Raw genomic sequence first — 16882 nt, forward strand, 5'->3', positions numbered from 1 at the left:
ATAAGGATTTAATATGTAGACTATATGGAAAACTAACAACCCAGTGAGTAAAAAAATGTTTTCACTTTATTCTTTTTTTTTTTTTTTAAAAGATTTATTTATTATGAATACAGCATGTATGACTGCAGGCCAGAAGACGGCACCAGATCTCATTACAGGTGGTTGTGAGCCACCATGTGGTTGCTGGGAATTGAACTCAGGACCTCTGGAAGAGCAGCCAGTGCTCTTAACCTCTGAGTATGGGTGTTGTTCTACCTGCATGAATGTCTGTGCATGTGTCTGCAGTACCCAAGAAATCCAGAAGAGGGCATTGGATCCCCTAGGACTGGAGTTACAGATGGTTGATAGCCACCATGTGAGTAACAGGAATCAAACCTGGGTCCTTTGGAAGAGGTGTTCTTAACCACTAAGTCATCTCTCCAGCCCCCAATTGAATTTTTTAAATTAACATTGTGTGTGCGTCCATCTCATGGTACGTGTGTGGAGGTCAGGAGACAAGTTGGTTCTTGCTTTCCACTATGTACATTCTGGGGATTGAACTCAATCAAGCTTGGCAGAAAGCACCTGTACTGTACCCTCCCTGCTAGCCTAAACCTGATTGTAATGTGGACAGAAGATTTGGATAGATACTTCTCCAAGGAAGTCATACAAATGGTCAACAAGCCCATAAAAGGTAGTCCAATATCATTTGCCATCAGAGAGATGATGCTTTGTCTGGTAGGATAGGGAAGTTAAAATAACAAGCGTTGCTCAGGATATAGAGAAGATGAAGATGGAATCCTTGAATACTGCTGATAGGATGTAAGATGGCAGAGATGCTATGGAAAAGGCTGGTGGTTCTTCCCAACATTAAAAAATGGAATCAAAACAATACCTAACAATGCCATTCCTAGCTTTCTACCCAAACAAATGAAAAGTCAGGCTTAAAGATACTATAAGCCCATGTCTATCAACACATAAACTGATAAACTATAATATGCTATGTATAATAGAATATTTTGTTCTAAAGGTTATGTGATATGTGCTATGAAATGGATAAACTTCAAAAAATATGTTAATATAAGAAGTTAGACACAAAGGATTACCATGTAAGTCCTCTTATGAGATATTTAGAATGGGCAAATTCCTAGACATAGAGGTGGAGGTTACCAGGGTCTGTGGAAAGGGAGAACAGGGAGTCACTGTGTATGTAACTGGTACAGACTCAGTTTGAAGTAATGAAAAAAAATGGAAGTAGACTTGGTAGTGGTTGTACAAGACTGTAGGCATAACTAATGTTATGAAATTACACAGTTAAGAATGTTTACAATAGAAGATCACTGTCAGGTTAATTTAAGGCTTAAGCATGTCAAAGAAGTCACGAGGCAGACGCCAATCACTTCCCTGTCTTAGAAAAAGGACCTTCTTTGTCACTCCGTGACCATCATTTGGAACCCACTCTAACTGTGTCCTCTGAAACATACCTTCATGCTGCCCAGATGACTGTGCCATTCTGCTCCACGCATTACTCCTCCTGGAATGTTCTCATCTATAAAACCGTTGGGAGATGTATGATCAACAAGACCGAAAGACTCTCTTCTCCCAAAAGCAATCAACCAAAATGAGTAGCACAGGGTAGGGGGAATGCCTACCTGACTTATTTGGGCAACTGGGCTGACCCATGTGCATCGATGGATGGTTATTTGCATAAAGAGACGCCAAATGCTTTAAAGTTTCCTTGTTTTCCACTACCAAGAAGAAAAATTTGAAAGTCAGTGGAGAAATTGAAAAGATTTTTGTTCAAGTTCAGTACTGTGGATTCAAGTCCTCTTCCTCTCTTTCTAGTAAGTCCTGCACCCCACTGAAGTTTACTGAGGAGTTACCATAAATAACAACATTGTTTTGTTTAGTCCAAGATAATCATACTTAGGAGCAAACATCTTCCTCACATTAAAAAAATACTAACGGTGAATTTATACAACATGCTACTACACTAAGATACGATCTTTTGGCTTATTGTACCTCAGTTACGGACAACTGGGGCCTAATAACAATATCCCTTGTAAATGCATTGAAAATTACTCAAACTGTCTGCATATGCTGTGACCTGGTGGAAATTCAACAAGCAGCTGTTTAGCTTACCACAAGGCACAAACCAGTAGGCAATATGTCAAACATGGGAGGGAGAGCTTAGACTGTTCCCCTGAGCATCTGGCACTGTGCCATATTCTTTTTGGTATTCTAAAGTTCTACAAACACTGTTTCCTCAAAACCTGTGTGTAGACCACACTGAACAGATAGGACTCATAGAGCTTGGCCTTCATCAGGCCTTCCTTCTCCAACCTGCCCCAACACTTCAAGTACAGGATGGACAATTGTATAAGGTTGATTATATGAGCAGACAGCAAATCAAATGCTCACTCAAAAACGTTTAGAAGGGATGTTACTTAGTGACTTGGAATTTCCTATAAGGCTTAAATACTACATGTGTGGACTGATACTCAGCATACCTGTCTGGACTGGCTTGTCATAGGGATATGTGACCAGCACAGAACCACCGTCTAAAGCAATGGAAAGGCTGAAATCCTGTTTTTGAATCAAGTTTTCAATGATGGCTTTGGTCTCAGGTTGGGAAGCATTACCTAAAAAAGAGAAAAGTTAAATATCAAGTTCTAAATTTTAGTGAAAGCATAAAGAAATACTCACTCTATTTGAATTCCATTATAACTCTGTCTTATAAAACTTGTAGGTAATTATCTCTCCATGTGCTGCCTCAAGCAAAAAAGACATGTTCTCACAGGGAGGTTATTCTGAGTTGCGCACAGTTTGAGATAATGTGTGCACATTAGTAATATATAACAACATGCAAATATCCTGTGTACATACACATATTCAGAAGGGTAGAGAGAGGGCCTTTGCTACCTCTATATGCATTGGAACACCCCAATAACCCTAAGTTTCTTTTTTAAAAAATATAAAACACAAAACTTCAATTACTTTTGCAAAGTGCATGGAAAAAAAGTTCAAAGTGTTTTCTGGAAGTCTGTATTGATTTATACTTCACACTCATAACCTAGACAAGTACCACCCCATTCCTCATCTACAAAATGAGGCTGATCAGTCTCCTAGTACAGAAAGAGTTATCCCCAAAGTCCTTCAACGTCCTCAAATACAGTCCTACTTGTGAAGTCTGTGTCCAGGTCTTTGCCACGGGCATTTGCTTGCCCGGTCTTTGAGGTACATTCTTTCTCCTGTGCGCGCTCTCGCCCATCTGGATTTAGAGAAGGCACAATCACAATTCTAGTCCTGTCAACCAACTAAAATGAAAAGAAATCAAGAGTCCATTAGCTCTATGTGGAACTGACATGGACTTCCCCCTCCACACAGTCTTTATTGTTCACTTTAAATAGTGTTTTTAAAAGGCAGAACACTAAAAGAAACTAAAATGTAAAATACAATTCTCATTTGCTTCAAATAAATTAAAAAAATGAGACAACACTGTATAATTAATGTTCCTCTTGGTGACAAATAGGGGTCACAGAAGCACCCCAGGTGCTTTTTACACCATATAAGTTTTTACTGGAATAACCAAGCCCATTCATTTCTGTTTAATTATTTTGTGTGTTATAATGATGGAGCTGAGTAGCCACAGGATGTCTGCTCCTGCAAAGCTTAAATATATACTATCTGGCCCTCATAGAAAACAATTGCTGATCACTGACTTAATAATAAAGGTGGGACTCTTTTCTGGATAAAAAGTGGGAATATAAAATCTGAAAATACCAATGCCTTTTCAGACAAAGAGAGTTGAAAACAGCATGTCCCCAAACCCAAGCTAGGTTATCTGCCTTGCTATAATTTCTCCTCCAGATGTTCCATAGGCAGTAATACACATGTAATACCTATACATGTGACCTGAAATAATTTCTGAGGTGCTTCACCCTGCGTATTTCTAATAGTGCAACACTTAATCTTGACTGTCATTTTGACTAGATTTAGACTCATTCCAAGAACACACCTCTGGACAAGCCTATGGGGGTATTTTTAGAGAAGTTTAGCTGTGGACCCACCCTCAGTGTGGCACCATCCTATGGACCAGGGTCTCAGACAGAATAAAAAGGAGGAAGCAAACAGACCACTTCATGTCTGTGCTTCCTGACTTTGGACCCACTGTGACTGGCCACCTCCTGCTCCTGAACACCATAGGCCTTCACCATCATGATGGGCTCTTATGCCCTCAAAGCAAGAGGCACAATAAACCCTTTCTTCCTGAAAATACACGAGACCCTTTAACTCACTTGCTTTTAAATCTCTGCCTTTGGGATATTCTAAGATAATTTACACTTCATCACAGACCTACTCAATAGAATCTCTGGATCCTGTCACCTTGTTTCTCTTTTGGCAGGTTCTACTGTATCCCAGACTGGCTTCAAAAGCTTTGTGATTCTTGTTAAGGTATTTTACCTATGATATGGTCTCTCTCTCTCTATTTTCTTTCTTTCTTTCTTTCTTTCTTTCTTTCTTTCTTTCTTTCTTTCTTTCTTTCTTTCTTCTCTTTCTTTCTTCTTTCTTTCTTTCTTTCTTTTTCTTTCTTTCTTTCTTTTTTTTTGTTATATGGTCTCTTATTACCCTAAAACCAGTAGGTACAAGTTTAGCTATATATAAAAACAGCCTGGGCTGGGGTATAACTCAGTGGTAGAGCATGTGCCTGACATGTACAAGGTCCTGAGTTTGATCTGTAGTGTGTGAGTGTACATGCCTAAACCCTAGAGCTTCAGAACTAGAGGTGGGAGTGTTATGCATTTGAAGCCAACTTAGGCTATATAGCAAGTTCAAAGCCAACCTTGGCCATATAGTAAAATTGTCTCAAACAAATAAACAAACAGCCGAAAGCTGTGACACGTTTTGTGTGGCAGGGGGGAAGGGAAGCCTAAGGAGTTATAGAAGAAATATTGATGCCTTCTGGGGATGAAGTCCAAGCCCTGGTATTTTTAAAGGCTCTGAGGTATTCTAATATGCAGCCAGAGGTTTCACTATCTTATACTATCTCATTTTAAGAAAGAACAAACAAGTGTCTGGGAGACACTTGGGCAACCTGTAAGAAGCTGTTGATGGAATTTCCTTTGCTGGAGATGCTAAAATAATTTTTTTATTAAGTCTGATCTCACCTAGGCACACAGGTCGCTTCTAATCCTGATCAAGACACCAGTTCTTTCCCAGTCTCTTGTGGGAGAGTGGTACAGTATGGCAGTACTGCATGGGCTTTATAGCAAGATACACTTGGTGTTTGTTTGTTTTTAATTATAAGGAAAAGAACACAAACAAGAGACTTTATATGTTGGTTTAATTACTGCCTTCCAGATATTTTGTAAATTAACAAATACCTCTCCCTCAGTCTCCACTTGTATGGAATAGAGAATCCCATCCTTGAAAGGATGAGGACCGAATGACAATATATCCGGAGTATTGGGCAATAGTGCTTGGCACAGCCAGTGTATATTCAAAGAGTATTAGTTCTTCCCTCTTTCCCTAAATCCAATATAGGCAGTGCTAATTACTGAGTGTTCTTGCCCCTTTTCCTAAGACAACATAAAGCAAGACTTCTTAATCATAGATGCCTAAGCCCCTAGAACAAACTTCTTTTCTTTTCTACAGCCACAGATGGCTAAATTAGATAATGCTGTATTAGTTTGTATACAATTACTTGCAGCCAAGATTCCCAACAATTTTTTATATTATATGAAAAGGTAAAAGGAATTATATCTTTCACTCTATTTTTCAACATAGTGGCTCATTTTGAAGTAACTGAGAATGGCATATCCTCAAGTTAGAACACACAGAATTGTGGGCAAGGCTAAAAGGAGCCTCAGCTTCAAGGAATACAGGACTGAAAACAAACTTTTAGGACTTTTTCTTCTTTGCCTCTCAACATATACAAAGAAATATACTAGAAAGACACTATGAACAGTGAGGATATTCAAAGATTGTTCTTTTTCTTACAGTAACACAATGTACTAACACTGCTTCTGTGTAATCTAGTAAGAAATTAAAAATTTTTAAATGGTGCCCTGATAACAATGATCCCAGAGCCTTTGTCTTTAAAGTATGGCAAAACAGACTATTCTCTTACTTGGGTAACAACTGGGTTCTTTTTGTAATTCAGGCAAAGAAATTCTGCCAGAGCCAAAAGCAGTTCAGTTCCAACTGGAGCATTTCCATGGATACCAGCAACAAAACGAATCTTCGGTTCTTCAGGTTCTGATATGTTGGGTTTATTGGAGATTTCGAGGGACCAAATGTGACGATACTCAGCACTCTGTCCCAAACTTTTAGAGCCAGAAACAAAAAGTCAGCAAGTAGTCAAGTGTTATGTGAAATTTAACTTACAGACTTTAAAAACAGAAACAGATGAAGACAACAAAACACAGAACCCTTTAAGTATTTTAAAGAGTGAGTCACTGTCAGAAAACCTTAGGAGGAACAGTTTTCCTTGAGCAAAGAAAGTGAAACCCAAATCCCGCATTGCCAGATGCGGAGCCCATGACCCTGCTGGGCAGCCCTGCAGACTCAAGTGTTCATGCCTCACCACACTGCTCTAGCTGGCGTCTGTCTTCTATATGGGGCAGACCTGCCTGCCTCTGCCTCCCGAGCGCTGGGATTAAAGGCGTGCGCCACCACCACCCAGCTTGTCACTTCAGTTCTTTTATGTAAATATTTAACTATACTAAATGTAGGTGTCTGTTTTTAAAATCTAAATTAATCTATATGAATAACACAGTTAACACACTTTATAATAAATGCAACACTAGTTTGACAGAAAAAAGCTAAGACCATAAAGTCAAAATAAATGATCAAATTTCCACTTTCACAAGAGTTTTGAGCTCAAGGCTGGCTTTCTTTACTGTGACAGAAGATTTACCAGGTCAGGAGTAATGTATTAGCACGAAATTGAAAACCATTAATAGGATAAAAGTCATTGCTTTTTCATGATGCCATTCAATGACACTTAGTGCCTGGTGATAGACCAACTAAAAAAGTCTGTCCCTAACAATGGCAGGCATGCTGTATTTTAAGGCAATATCTAATTTTCAAAAGCACCTTGAATTAGAAACCTTTGAATTAAAAACCGTTGAATTAAAGGGGTTTTAAAAAATGAGCTAAGTCAGCTAGCAGAAGACCGTTCAGTTTGGGTTTTATTTTCAGTAGGGAGACTAAACTGCAGGTGGTAGTGTGGTAGATGACTTTATGCCCAACAAGGCAGAAATGCTAAAAAATCAGTTCAATAAAGGAAGTTAGTTGGTTCTGCCAAATTAAACATTGCTCTACATCTATAAATACTGTAAATCAGAATTTAAGAAGCAAAAGTTCCTGGCAAAATTCAAAGAACCAATGCAATGAGACAAGTGAAAAAGTAAAAGGCTACATGATACTCATTAGGTATGCAGAAGGTAGCTTATAAGCCTGGGGTAAAAGGTAAACATCTTCCCCACAGCAGGCAAAGCAACTCATCTTGGATGCTCTGGAGTAACTGTAACAAGGCATGAAGACCTAGAATAGTGACACAGGGAACCTGAGCGATTGTGGACCTCTGGAGTAACTGTAACAAGGCATGAAGACCTAGAATAATGACACAGGAACCTGAGTGATTGTGGACCTCTGGAGTAACTGTAACAAGGCATGAAGACCTAGAATAGTGACACAGGGAACCTGAGCGATCGTGGACCTCTGGAGTAACTGTAACAAGGCATGAAGACCTAGGATGGCACAGGGAACCTGAGCAGTGAAGCCCCAGAATGGAAGGAAAAGCTGTCCCAATCACCAGTTTGACATGAGCTAGTACTGTGGCCTTTCCCAGGGTCGCAATCCAACATGTCTTTAAAATGTCAGCTGAGAGACTATGAACACACCAGAGTGCAGCAGCGACAGCAGCTAGGCCTCTTTTCTAGTCGACAAGTCTTAGACATGATCCCTGGCAGATGAGCTCAGAGTTCCAAAATGTGCCCACTGCCATCAGCAAAATAAAATAAGCTAAACAACATTTAGTCAGAATATAAATCTGCAGCTGGAACGTGGCAAGTGTGTGAAATCAGTCAGAGGAAGCCTCAGGAAGAGAAACTTTACTTTCAGAAGGCTCAGTCTATACAACTCTAACCCTAAGTAAGTCTAAGATCCATCTGGATGTGGCAAAACATGAATGAACCCGCTTAAGGAAAGTGAAAGAAAAACAAAGTGATCCTCACGTGGTAAGATTTGTAATGTGTGGGTAGTTCATGACAAGTCCTCTGAGGAACTCGGATAAGTCTTTGTATGAATGGTATCGATAGAGAGCCAGGTCTGAGGACGAGCTTAGCATGAAGCCCTCCAAACCATTCTCAGCAGAAAGGTGTTTAATTAAGGCTTCGAACTCTTTAGTAGTCGGGTCACTGGCATCATCAGTGCTGGCGCTATCCCCCTTTCCTTTCTTCGATTCATTGTTTGCATCTGTCGAAGATCGAACGAGCGTGAAGTTGACCTGAATAGCACCTTCACTCCTGACGGTCACACTCTTGGTAACGGGGTTATACCTGTAATAAAGCAGACAGATCAGACCCATATTTCCTCAGTATCCAAGCACTGGGAAATAGAGATGTGTAGAGAATACATGAGTCCAAGGAATAAATGTGATACAGTTCCCAAAAGAGTAATTTTCAACTTTGAGGCAACTTCTTATTAAAAAAAATTACCAAAGAACAAACCTAGGTAAAAGTATAATATGAGTATTTGCCTTTTTCCCTGTTTCTTCCAACAAGTACATCCCAGAATTACTACTGACTGAGGGAAATCACAGGGAGAGGGCAGGTGATCAGAGCAGAGGCAGGCACATGACTTCAGAGACTATTTGATGGTGCAGGGCCATAGGCAGCAGATACTCAGTAGTGAGACTAGCTCTAAATCTCTCTGCATTAAACTCCACGTTCCAGGCTCTCTGTGACTTTCTGGAAATAACCTTCTAGAAGGGAGCCATGTTTGTCTTATTCCCAAGGCCCGAATCTGAAAGCAGTCACCACTTACCCTCGAGCAGATGCTGTGATTTTGTAAGTCCCTGGGACCAAGAGGCGCCAGTAATCTCCAGCTTTGTAAGTAGTCACTGGGTGATTAATTTCAGCAACACTGAGGGTAGCATTTAATATGCCCCTGCCATCTGTGGCATCAAGGACAAATCCTTTGACACCCTGATGAACCTGGAGAAAGAACAAGAATACCAGATTTTGAATAATCATCTAATTCCTTTGGGAGCACATATCCAAAATAACAGATTGCTAATAATGCAAACAAAGGAGCTACCTGGACCTTGGGGTTCCGAGTAAAGCTAAATGCAAATGTTCATTAAAACATACTTTTGCTTCTGAAAGCAGAGACCATGTGAAGAACATAACAACACTTTACATTTTAGGACACTATGACTACTTCAGAATATAGGATGCTGCAAAAGAAAACACGCCAGGCCTGTTTCAAATAGACTGCTTTAAAAAGGAAGAATGTTCTAAATTAAAAAAGATAAGGAGATACCACAATCAAATATACTACATCCTGCTCGTAAATATATCTATAAGATTACATGTAGGGCACATAGAAATTTGAATATAGACCAGATATTATGTACTATTAGAGAATTGGTATAATTTTCTTAGGTGAGAAAATAGCATTTAGAGATGCTATACAGGAGAATATACTTATTTTTAGGAAATAGATGCCTAGGGGCTACACAGATGGCTCAGCAGAGCAAATATACTAAAACAATTAGAATTAGAAAAGGTATATTCTGGGGCTAGAGAGATGGCTCTGTGGTTAAAGAACACTTGCATCTCTTGCAGAGGACTTGGATTTGCTTGCCAACACCCACATGGCCTCCATGGACACTGTACACATGTGGTACACATACATATATGCAGACACCCATACACATAAGAATGTTTTAAAAACATTCTCTAACTTCACTACAGAAAAGCTACATGTACATAAAGCTCATCTTGGTCTTGGAAGGAATCATGTTTGTTCTGAGTAGTTACCTGTTTCATAAACTGAATTAGAGATCTTCGATTTTGCTCCCAGTACTTTGGCAGTTCATTCTCAAATGGGTATTTTACACAACCTAGTTCGATAGTTACTTCAAAGCAATTTGTCTGTAAATAGTTCCAGTCCTGCATACCACCTAAAGACATGGAATTAAAATACATCACTGGGAATACATTTGAAATAGTTTAGACTCTACAAGGTAAGAATCATTCCTAGTAAAAAGCCAAATTATCTTGTCCCTGCAGTGACTGAAGAACAGTATTAACTCATGGGAGAGCTCTTTGATGCTGTGTTTTCATTAAGAACTCATTGTACTGCACGGCCTTCCCACTAGCACATAAAAGACCTATAATGGTCTTTTATTTGCATGTATAGTCAGGCTATAATGCAGTGTGTCTATGCAGAGCTCAAAGAGCACTAAACGCCAAACAGTTGAAAAGGTTACTGCAGTGTCTTAAATCATTTGAGCATTTTATAAAAAACAGTAGTTCTTTCTCAAAATTGAAAAAGATCATTAGCAAGCAGCACCATCCAGGGGAATAGAAAACCCAAGTTGTAAGGCCTTGATCTTTACCTGGGACGTTATACCAACTAGCTCCATTTGTTATCCCATGAGGAAAATACTCATTAAGGATACTCTTATCCTTGCAAGGTGTTCCTTGAAACATCTGGGAATTTTCCTGAAAAAGAAAAATGTTTACTAGTATTTGTTTGCATCTAAATTAAAAAAAAAAAAATAGCCAGGCGGTGGTGGCGCACGCCTTTAATCCCAGCACTCGGGAGGCAGAGCCAGGCGGATCTCTGTGAGTTCGAGGCCAGCCTCGACTACCAAGTGAGTTCCAGGAAAGGCGCAAAGCTACACAGAGAAACCCTGTCTCAAAAAACTGAAAAAGAAAAAAAATACTGGATGGATACAGTAAAAATTTTAAAAGGGGTATATAGAAGTTTGAGACTTTTCAAATGTATAGTATTCTGTCAGTTGAATTTTGACTGTGTGAGTTTATTTTTTTTTAAATAAAAATCAAAGGGCACTGAAGTGATTCAGTTGGTAAAGATATTTGCTGCACAAGCCTGGAGACCTGAGTTTGACCCCTGGAATCCACATTGATTCCAGAGTTGTCCTCTGACCTTCACACATTGCCATGGCAGGCAACCTCTTTCTCCTGCAGCACAACATACATTCACATACAGTAATAAGGAAAAATAATTAATTAAAACTAAGAGCTTGGTGTGTCAACATCTGTCTACACAAGACCAAGCCAGTCAACATTCCAGTACGGAGTGGGGAGACTGGTTTTTTTTTCTTATTTTTATTTATTTATTGCCATTTCTGCAGCCATTTTTCTTCTTTTAGGACAACACTCCTGGAAACAGTTTGTGTGTTGGTGTCTTGAGTATGCAGCCTGGCATCTGGCATGAAGTATGTGGGCAATCATTGACAGTTCCAGAGGACAGAAGAGGGCTTTGACTGGGGAAGAAGTTTCCTGAAGAAATGCAACTCTACGAGATGGCCAAAGCTGCATCTCTCTCCTTGGCAATAGAAAAGAAGGACAAAAAATGGTGAAATTTTCCTATCACTTTGAGAATTAGCCATTTAAGTTTAAAATATATAAACAAGCTCCAAACAGAAACTTACTATGCCCATTAAAGGCATATGATCCCACCACACTCATATAAAAACCATTATTTTAGATCACTGTAATAACTGTACATATGCTTTTTTTAGTGTGGGTCTTACAGTGTAGAACTGACTGTCCTGGAACTCTCTGTGTAGACCCTGGAGATCCTGCTTCCTCCCAAGTGCTGGGATTAAAGGTGTGCATCCATCACTACACCCAGCCATACTTTGCTTTCTGTTTTCTGCTGAAGGTTGCCACCATGATCCGCTATCCCTCTGACTCCATCAACGTCTATCCATGTCTACCTACTCATCAGATTATAATACAGAGATGTACTGTTCTACTATTGGACCAATATGTATATTACAAACATTCATAAATGTTAAAGGACACTGTAAAGAAATCTAAATAGATTTCTAGCATTCTTCCTGCATCTTCTCAGATCATCTAGTATAAACCACACTCTGGACACCACTGTTCTGGACACCACTGTTCTAGGCAGTAACTGCCACCATATTGATTCACTCTCAGAGCTGTTAGGAGCCAGTGAAGGTGGTAGGTGATACCTGAATGGCTCGAGGAAGTATATTCTGACCATTGATATTTTACAAGGACACCAAAGCACTTCAACAGGCAAGGAATAATCTTTCACAGACGGCATGGAGACATTGAATATCCACATGCAAAAGACTGAATCCATAACCCTTCCTCACACCATACCTCCAACTAATTAAAAGATCATAAATCTCAATATAGGAGCTAAAACTTAAGAGAGAAAACTAGGAATAAATCTTTGTGATCTTTGTTTATTAGGTAGACACTGGAAGTATAAATGACAGAAAGATTAGGAAACTGTATGCTATGAGTCCTATTACTCCCTCTCCCTCACTCGTTTTTCAGTTTTCAATTGAAGATGTTGCTTCGCATGCTCAGCACACATCTGGGTCACACTTAATTTCTCTGGGGTGCCAACTTATGACTTTCTTCTGCTGATTGCCTTTTGGAGTAAGAGGGTTTTCTGGTTTATATACGTGACAATTCAGTTCCTACTTTTTAGGAATTTCTCTGTGAATATCTCTCTGTTCATTTTTATATTATGTGGTTCTTTTACATGATTCCTAGCTTAATTGTAACCTTTTCTGTCAGTCTAGCAAAGCCCAACACTTGAGTGAGGTGGCTTTATTTGTTCACCCTGCTGGGAAGCGTGAAGTTATGAGGCTTTGGGTTTTATTTTATTTTATTTTTTTATCTTTTTTTTTTTTTTTTTTTTTTTTTTTTTGGTTTTTCGAAACAGGGTTTCTCTGTGTAGCTTTATGCCTTTCCTGGAGAGGCTTTGGGTTTTAGAAGTACTTTTCTGTCTCATATAACACTACACTTTCCTCTTTTTCTTGCTCTTAAACGAACTGCCAGAAGGCACCTTTCATTTCTTTCTCCTCCAGAAGCTATGAGTTTCAAGACTCCCCTTTACCCAACCTGCCCTTTTAAAGTGTCTATCCCTTTAGATCATGTTGGAGCCTTCTCTCTGTCTGTCTGTCTGTCTGTCTGTCTGTTTGAAAGAGGGTGTCTCTATAGCCCTGGTTGTCCTGGAACTCACGTTGTAGACCAGGCTGGCCTCAAACTAACAGAGATCCACCTACCCCTGCCTCCCTAGGGCTGGGATTAAAGGTGTGCACTGCCACCACCACCTGGCAGTACTGGAGCCTTCACTGGAGCCTTTTGAAATTTGTTCTCAGAATCTCAGTGCTCTCATTTGCCCCAGTACTTGTTTAGTATCTTGGACTCCATCTGTTAGCCTGCACTTCACTGTTCTGTACCTCCCCACCCCAATCTCTACAACCTCTCTTCTTCTACAGGTTAGCCAGCTCTTCCTCACTGCCTAGCCCTCCTGATGAGGCAAAGTGGGATGGGCGCATGACAAGTCACACTTATAATTGTTTTACAGTTCTTTATTTGCATGTATAGAAGAGGTGAGAGAACACCTTGTGGAAGGTGGTTCTCTCCTTCCACCATGTGGGTCCATCCCAGGAACTGAACTTAGGTCACCAGATTTCACAGCCAGCACCTTTGCCTGCTGAGCATCTTTCCAGCCCTGTTGTTTTTAACTCAGTTACTTGCATTTTCAAGATCTTTCATAGTACTATGGGTAGAATTTTGGTAATTATAAAGTTGGCTTGTACCAAATGAGGAGAAATATTTAGAGGATGACTACTATACAGCCATCACTGTCTTTTGTCACTCAGAAACCTACCAAGACTATTCATACTGGAGAAATTCGGAAGCATGAAGATGAAATTCCAGGGAGATAGCTTTGCGGGTGTTTACTAAGGTTTATGTAAACCCTTACTTTTACCGAAGTTGCTTACTGGCCAAGGAAAAGGAGGCTGTGAACAAAGACAGAGGACTTTAATGACCACCTTCCCCACTGACGGGGGAAGGTAGACATAGACTCCAGAGACAAGGCAGGATGCAGTGGGGTCAAGAAGGAAGAGAGGACAGGTAGGACACAAGTGAATGATGGCTGGGAAGACTGAATCTGGATGACCTCACACCAGTTTATTCAGTTCTACTTTTGTTCAATGCAAAGTCACCTACTGAGAATAAGTGGAGTCAGAAGAAAGGCTTACAATCACCACAGTGGGAAATGAGTTGGGGGGCCAAGGAGCAAAATGTCAAACATTACCACCCAGGACTGAGGGCTCAGCTGTGCTTAGTGAGTGAAGGCTGACTGTAGCAGACTGCCACAGTCACATAGCTGTGTGGCTCTTCTGGGTAATATTTGTAATAATGGGATGGAAGAGAAAGTTGGTGGTTGTGCTGGTTGTTTTTTTGTCAACTCGACAAAAATATAGACATATCTGCGAAGAGGAACTCCAGTTGAGACCATGCCTCAGTCAGATTGCCTGTAGACAAGTTCATAGGGCATTCTGTTGTTGTTGTTAATGACTGAAGTAGGATTGTCCAGACTACTGTGGGTAGTGCCACACTGTAAGCAGGTGGTCCTAGTTGCTCTAAGAAAGCAGACTGAGAAATCCATGAGGAGCAAGCCAGTAAGCACCATTTCCCCATGGCTTCTACTTTAGCTCCAACCTCCAGGTTCCTGCCTGCCTTAAGTCCTGTCTTGGCTTCCTCAATGGACTGTGACCCAGAATATGCAAGCCAAATCAAGCTTTTCCTCCATAAGTTGCTTTTGGTCATGGGCTTTATCACAGCTACAGAAACCAAATGAAGACAGTGCTAACTACTGAGGACTAGATATTGGGAAAGCAGGTATGTCAAAAGGATGATCAAGATCCTTAAGAATATCACTGAAAAATATGGCTATAGGGCTAGGCTAGGGAGAAAGATAAACAAAAAAAGTTTAATAGTCTAAGGAAATAAAACTAAGGTAAAGAATTGTTGGGGCAGGCAGTGGTGGCACACACCTTTAATCCTAACACTAGGAAGGCAGAGGCAGGTGGATCTCTGTGAGTTTGAAGATAGCCTGGTCTACAAAGTGAGTTCCAAGACAGCCAGGGCTGTTACACAGAGAAACCCTGTCTCAAAACAACAAAAAAATATATTAAGTCATGGTGAATGAGTGCAGAGTATGATGGGAATATGTGAAAAAATCTGATCAGTTAATTTTGATTTTTGATAGATGGTAAAAATATTCATTCTTCTTACTGTATGCATGTCCCCCCAGATATGCCACACCCAAATAAAAGGTAACAATTCTTTAAGGTAAAATCAACAGCTGCATTCTTTTATTAGCAACTCTGAATATGAGTCTCACAAGGTCCATTTGTAGAGAGGGAAGGAGTATGTAGGTGGAATGATCAAAGGTTGTAATCAGACAGCAGAGTTGCAGTAATAACCTTTATGATCCATAACCAATAAAATCACAATCAGTAGACCAAAATTGGTAACTGCTGTACCTACTACTCAAATCCCAACATAGTATTTTTTTAGAACCATTTTTAAATTAAATTTCACACATACATACATACATACATACATACATAAATACACACACACACCCCTTGACACTTTTGTGTTTGGTGGAAGTGTATACAGTTAAAAATGTCAGTGAAATTCATCATACCAGTGTGTGTGGAGAAAAGAGATTGAGGAGTGTCCTCTCCAATCATTCTCCACCCTATTTTTTGAGCTTGGAGTTCGTGGATTCATCGAGGCTAGCCAGGGAGTTCCAGGAGTCTTCCTGTCTGCCTTCCCCAAGCTGGGGTTATAGATGTGCCTCTGCGCCCCACTTTCTATGTGGGTGCCGGGGATCTGAACACAGGTCATCATGCTTGTTACTAACTGCAGCTTTCCCAGTCACTATCTTAGTATTTTTAATTGGAAAAGTAATTGTGCTCATTATAGGAAGTTTAGAAAACAGAATCTTCTGTTTACCCATTTTACATTGTGGTAAAACTTTACCTTAAATGAGTCACTGGCGATTTTGTTTTGTCTTTTGAGCCAAGGTCTCATAGCCCAACTGACTTGGAACTTGCTGTCTACCCAGGGTGTCTTCTAATTCAAGATCCTTCTGCCTCATCATCCACCTCCCAAGGGCTGGGATTCAGGGATGTACCACTATGGCCAATTGGCAGTATTTACACAGGGAGCCAGAGAGTCTAACTGTAGACTTTACAGACCTAAAGGTCTCTGTTACAAGTATTCAACTCTTTTCATCTATTGAGATGGTTACAGGTTTTCTCCTTTGTTAGTATGGTAATTAGACTGACCTGTTTTCAAATGTTCAAAGAGAAAGCAACCATAGCCTATTTGTAAAGTATGGTTCTGGCAATATGGCAATAAAATTTAACTTATGAAAACAAGATTTAGTTGTAGAAATGAAATTCATCAATTCTCCTGCTTTAACCTACTTTACTGGGCTTAAAAAATAAATATGTATAAAATGAAATAAGCTAATATCATTTATGTTCCAGGTACTAAGTTAAAAACCATAGATGAATGAACAATTGCAAGATCTATGGATAAAAGGGTTTACTGCATGACTCACTGTGTCACACTACAGCTTCCAGGACAAGACTGAGCTGCTCTCTCTCTCTTTTCCTTTTCTCTTAAATTTTATTTTGGGGGGAGGTTTCAAGGGCAGAAGGTGGATATGAAAGGTCGGGGAAATGAATGGGATGGAGATGTTTGTTGTGAAAGACACAAAGAATAAATAGAAGGAGAAAAAACAAGCAAAAAAAAAAAAAAAAAAAAACCACAGATGAAAATAC

The 16882-nt window shown here is 39.8% G+C and overlaps 1 protein-coding gene across 1 annotated transcript in view; it reads right to left on the reverse strand.

Annotated features, from left to right (window-relative positions):
• The window catches only part of Cpd (carboxypeptidase D), a 67505-nt gene that overhangs the window by 11947 nt on the left and 38676 nt on the right, over window positions 1-16882 (reverse strand). Inside the window, exons 9-17 of the mRNA XM_059271239.1 lie at window positions 10610-10715; window positions 10029-10171; window positions 9031-9200; window positions 8220-8543; window positions 6110-6305; window positions 3161-3296; window positions 2490-2621; window positions 1632-1727; window positions 1464-1528 (exon numbers count right to left, since the gene is read on the reverse strand). Of these exons, the coding sequence (XP_059127222.1) occupies window positions 1464-1528; window positions 1632-1727; window positions 2490-2621; window positions 3161-3296; window positions 6110-6305; window positions 8220-8543; window positions 9031-9200; window positions 10029-10171; window positions 10610-10715 (1368 nt within the window). The remainder of the gene's footprint in view (window positions 1-1463; window positions 1529-1631; window positions 1728-2489; window positions 2622-3160; window positions 3297-6109; window positions 6306-8219; window positions 8544-9030; window positions 9201-10028; window positions 10172-10609; window positions 10716-16882) is intronic.

This window comes from Peromyscus eremicus, chromosome 8a (assembly GCF_949786415.1).
Source record: "Peromyscus eremicus chromosome 8a, PerEre_H2_v1, whole genome shotgun sequence".
Classification (NCBI taxonomy): Eukaryota; Metazoa; Chordata; class Mammalia; order Rodentia; family Cricetidae; genus Peromyscus; species Peromyscus eremicus.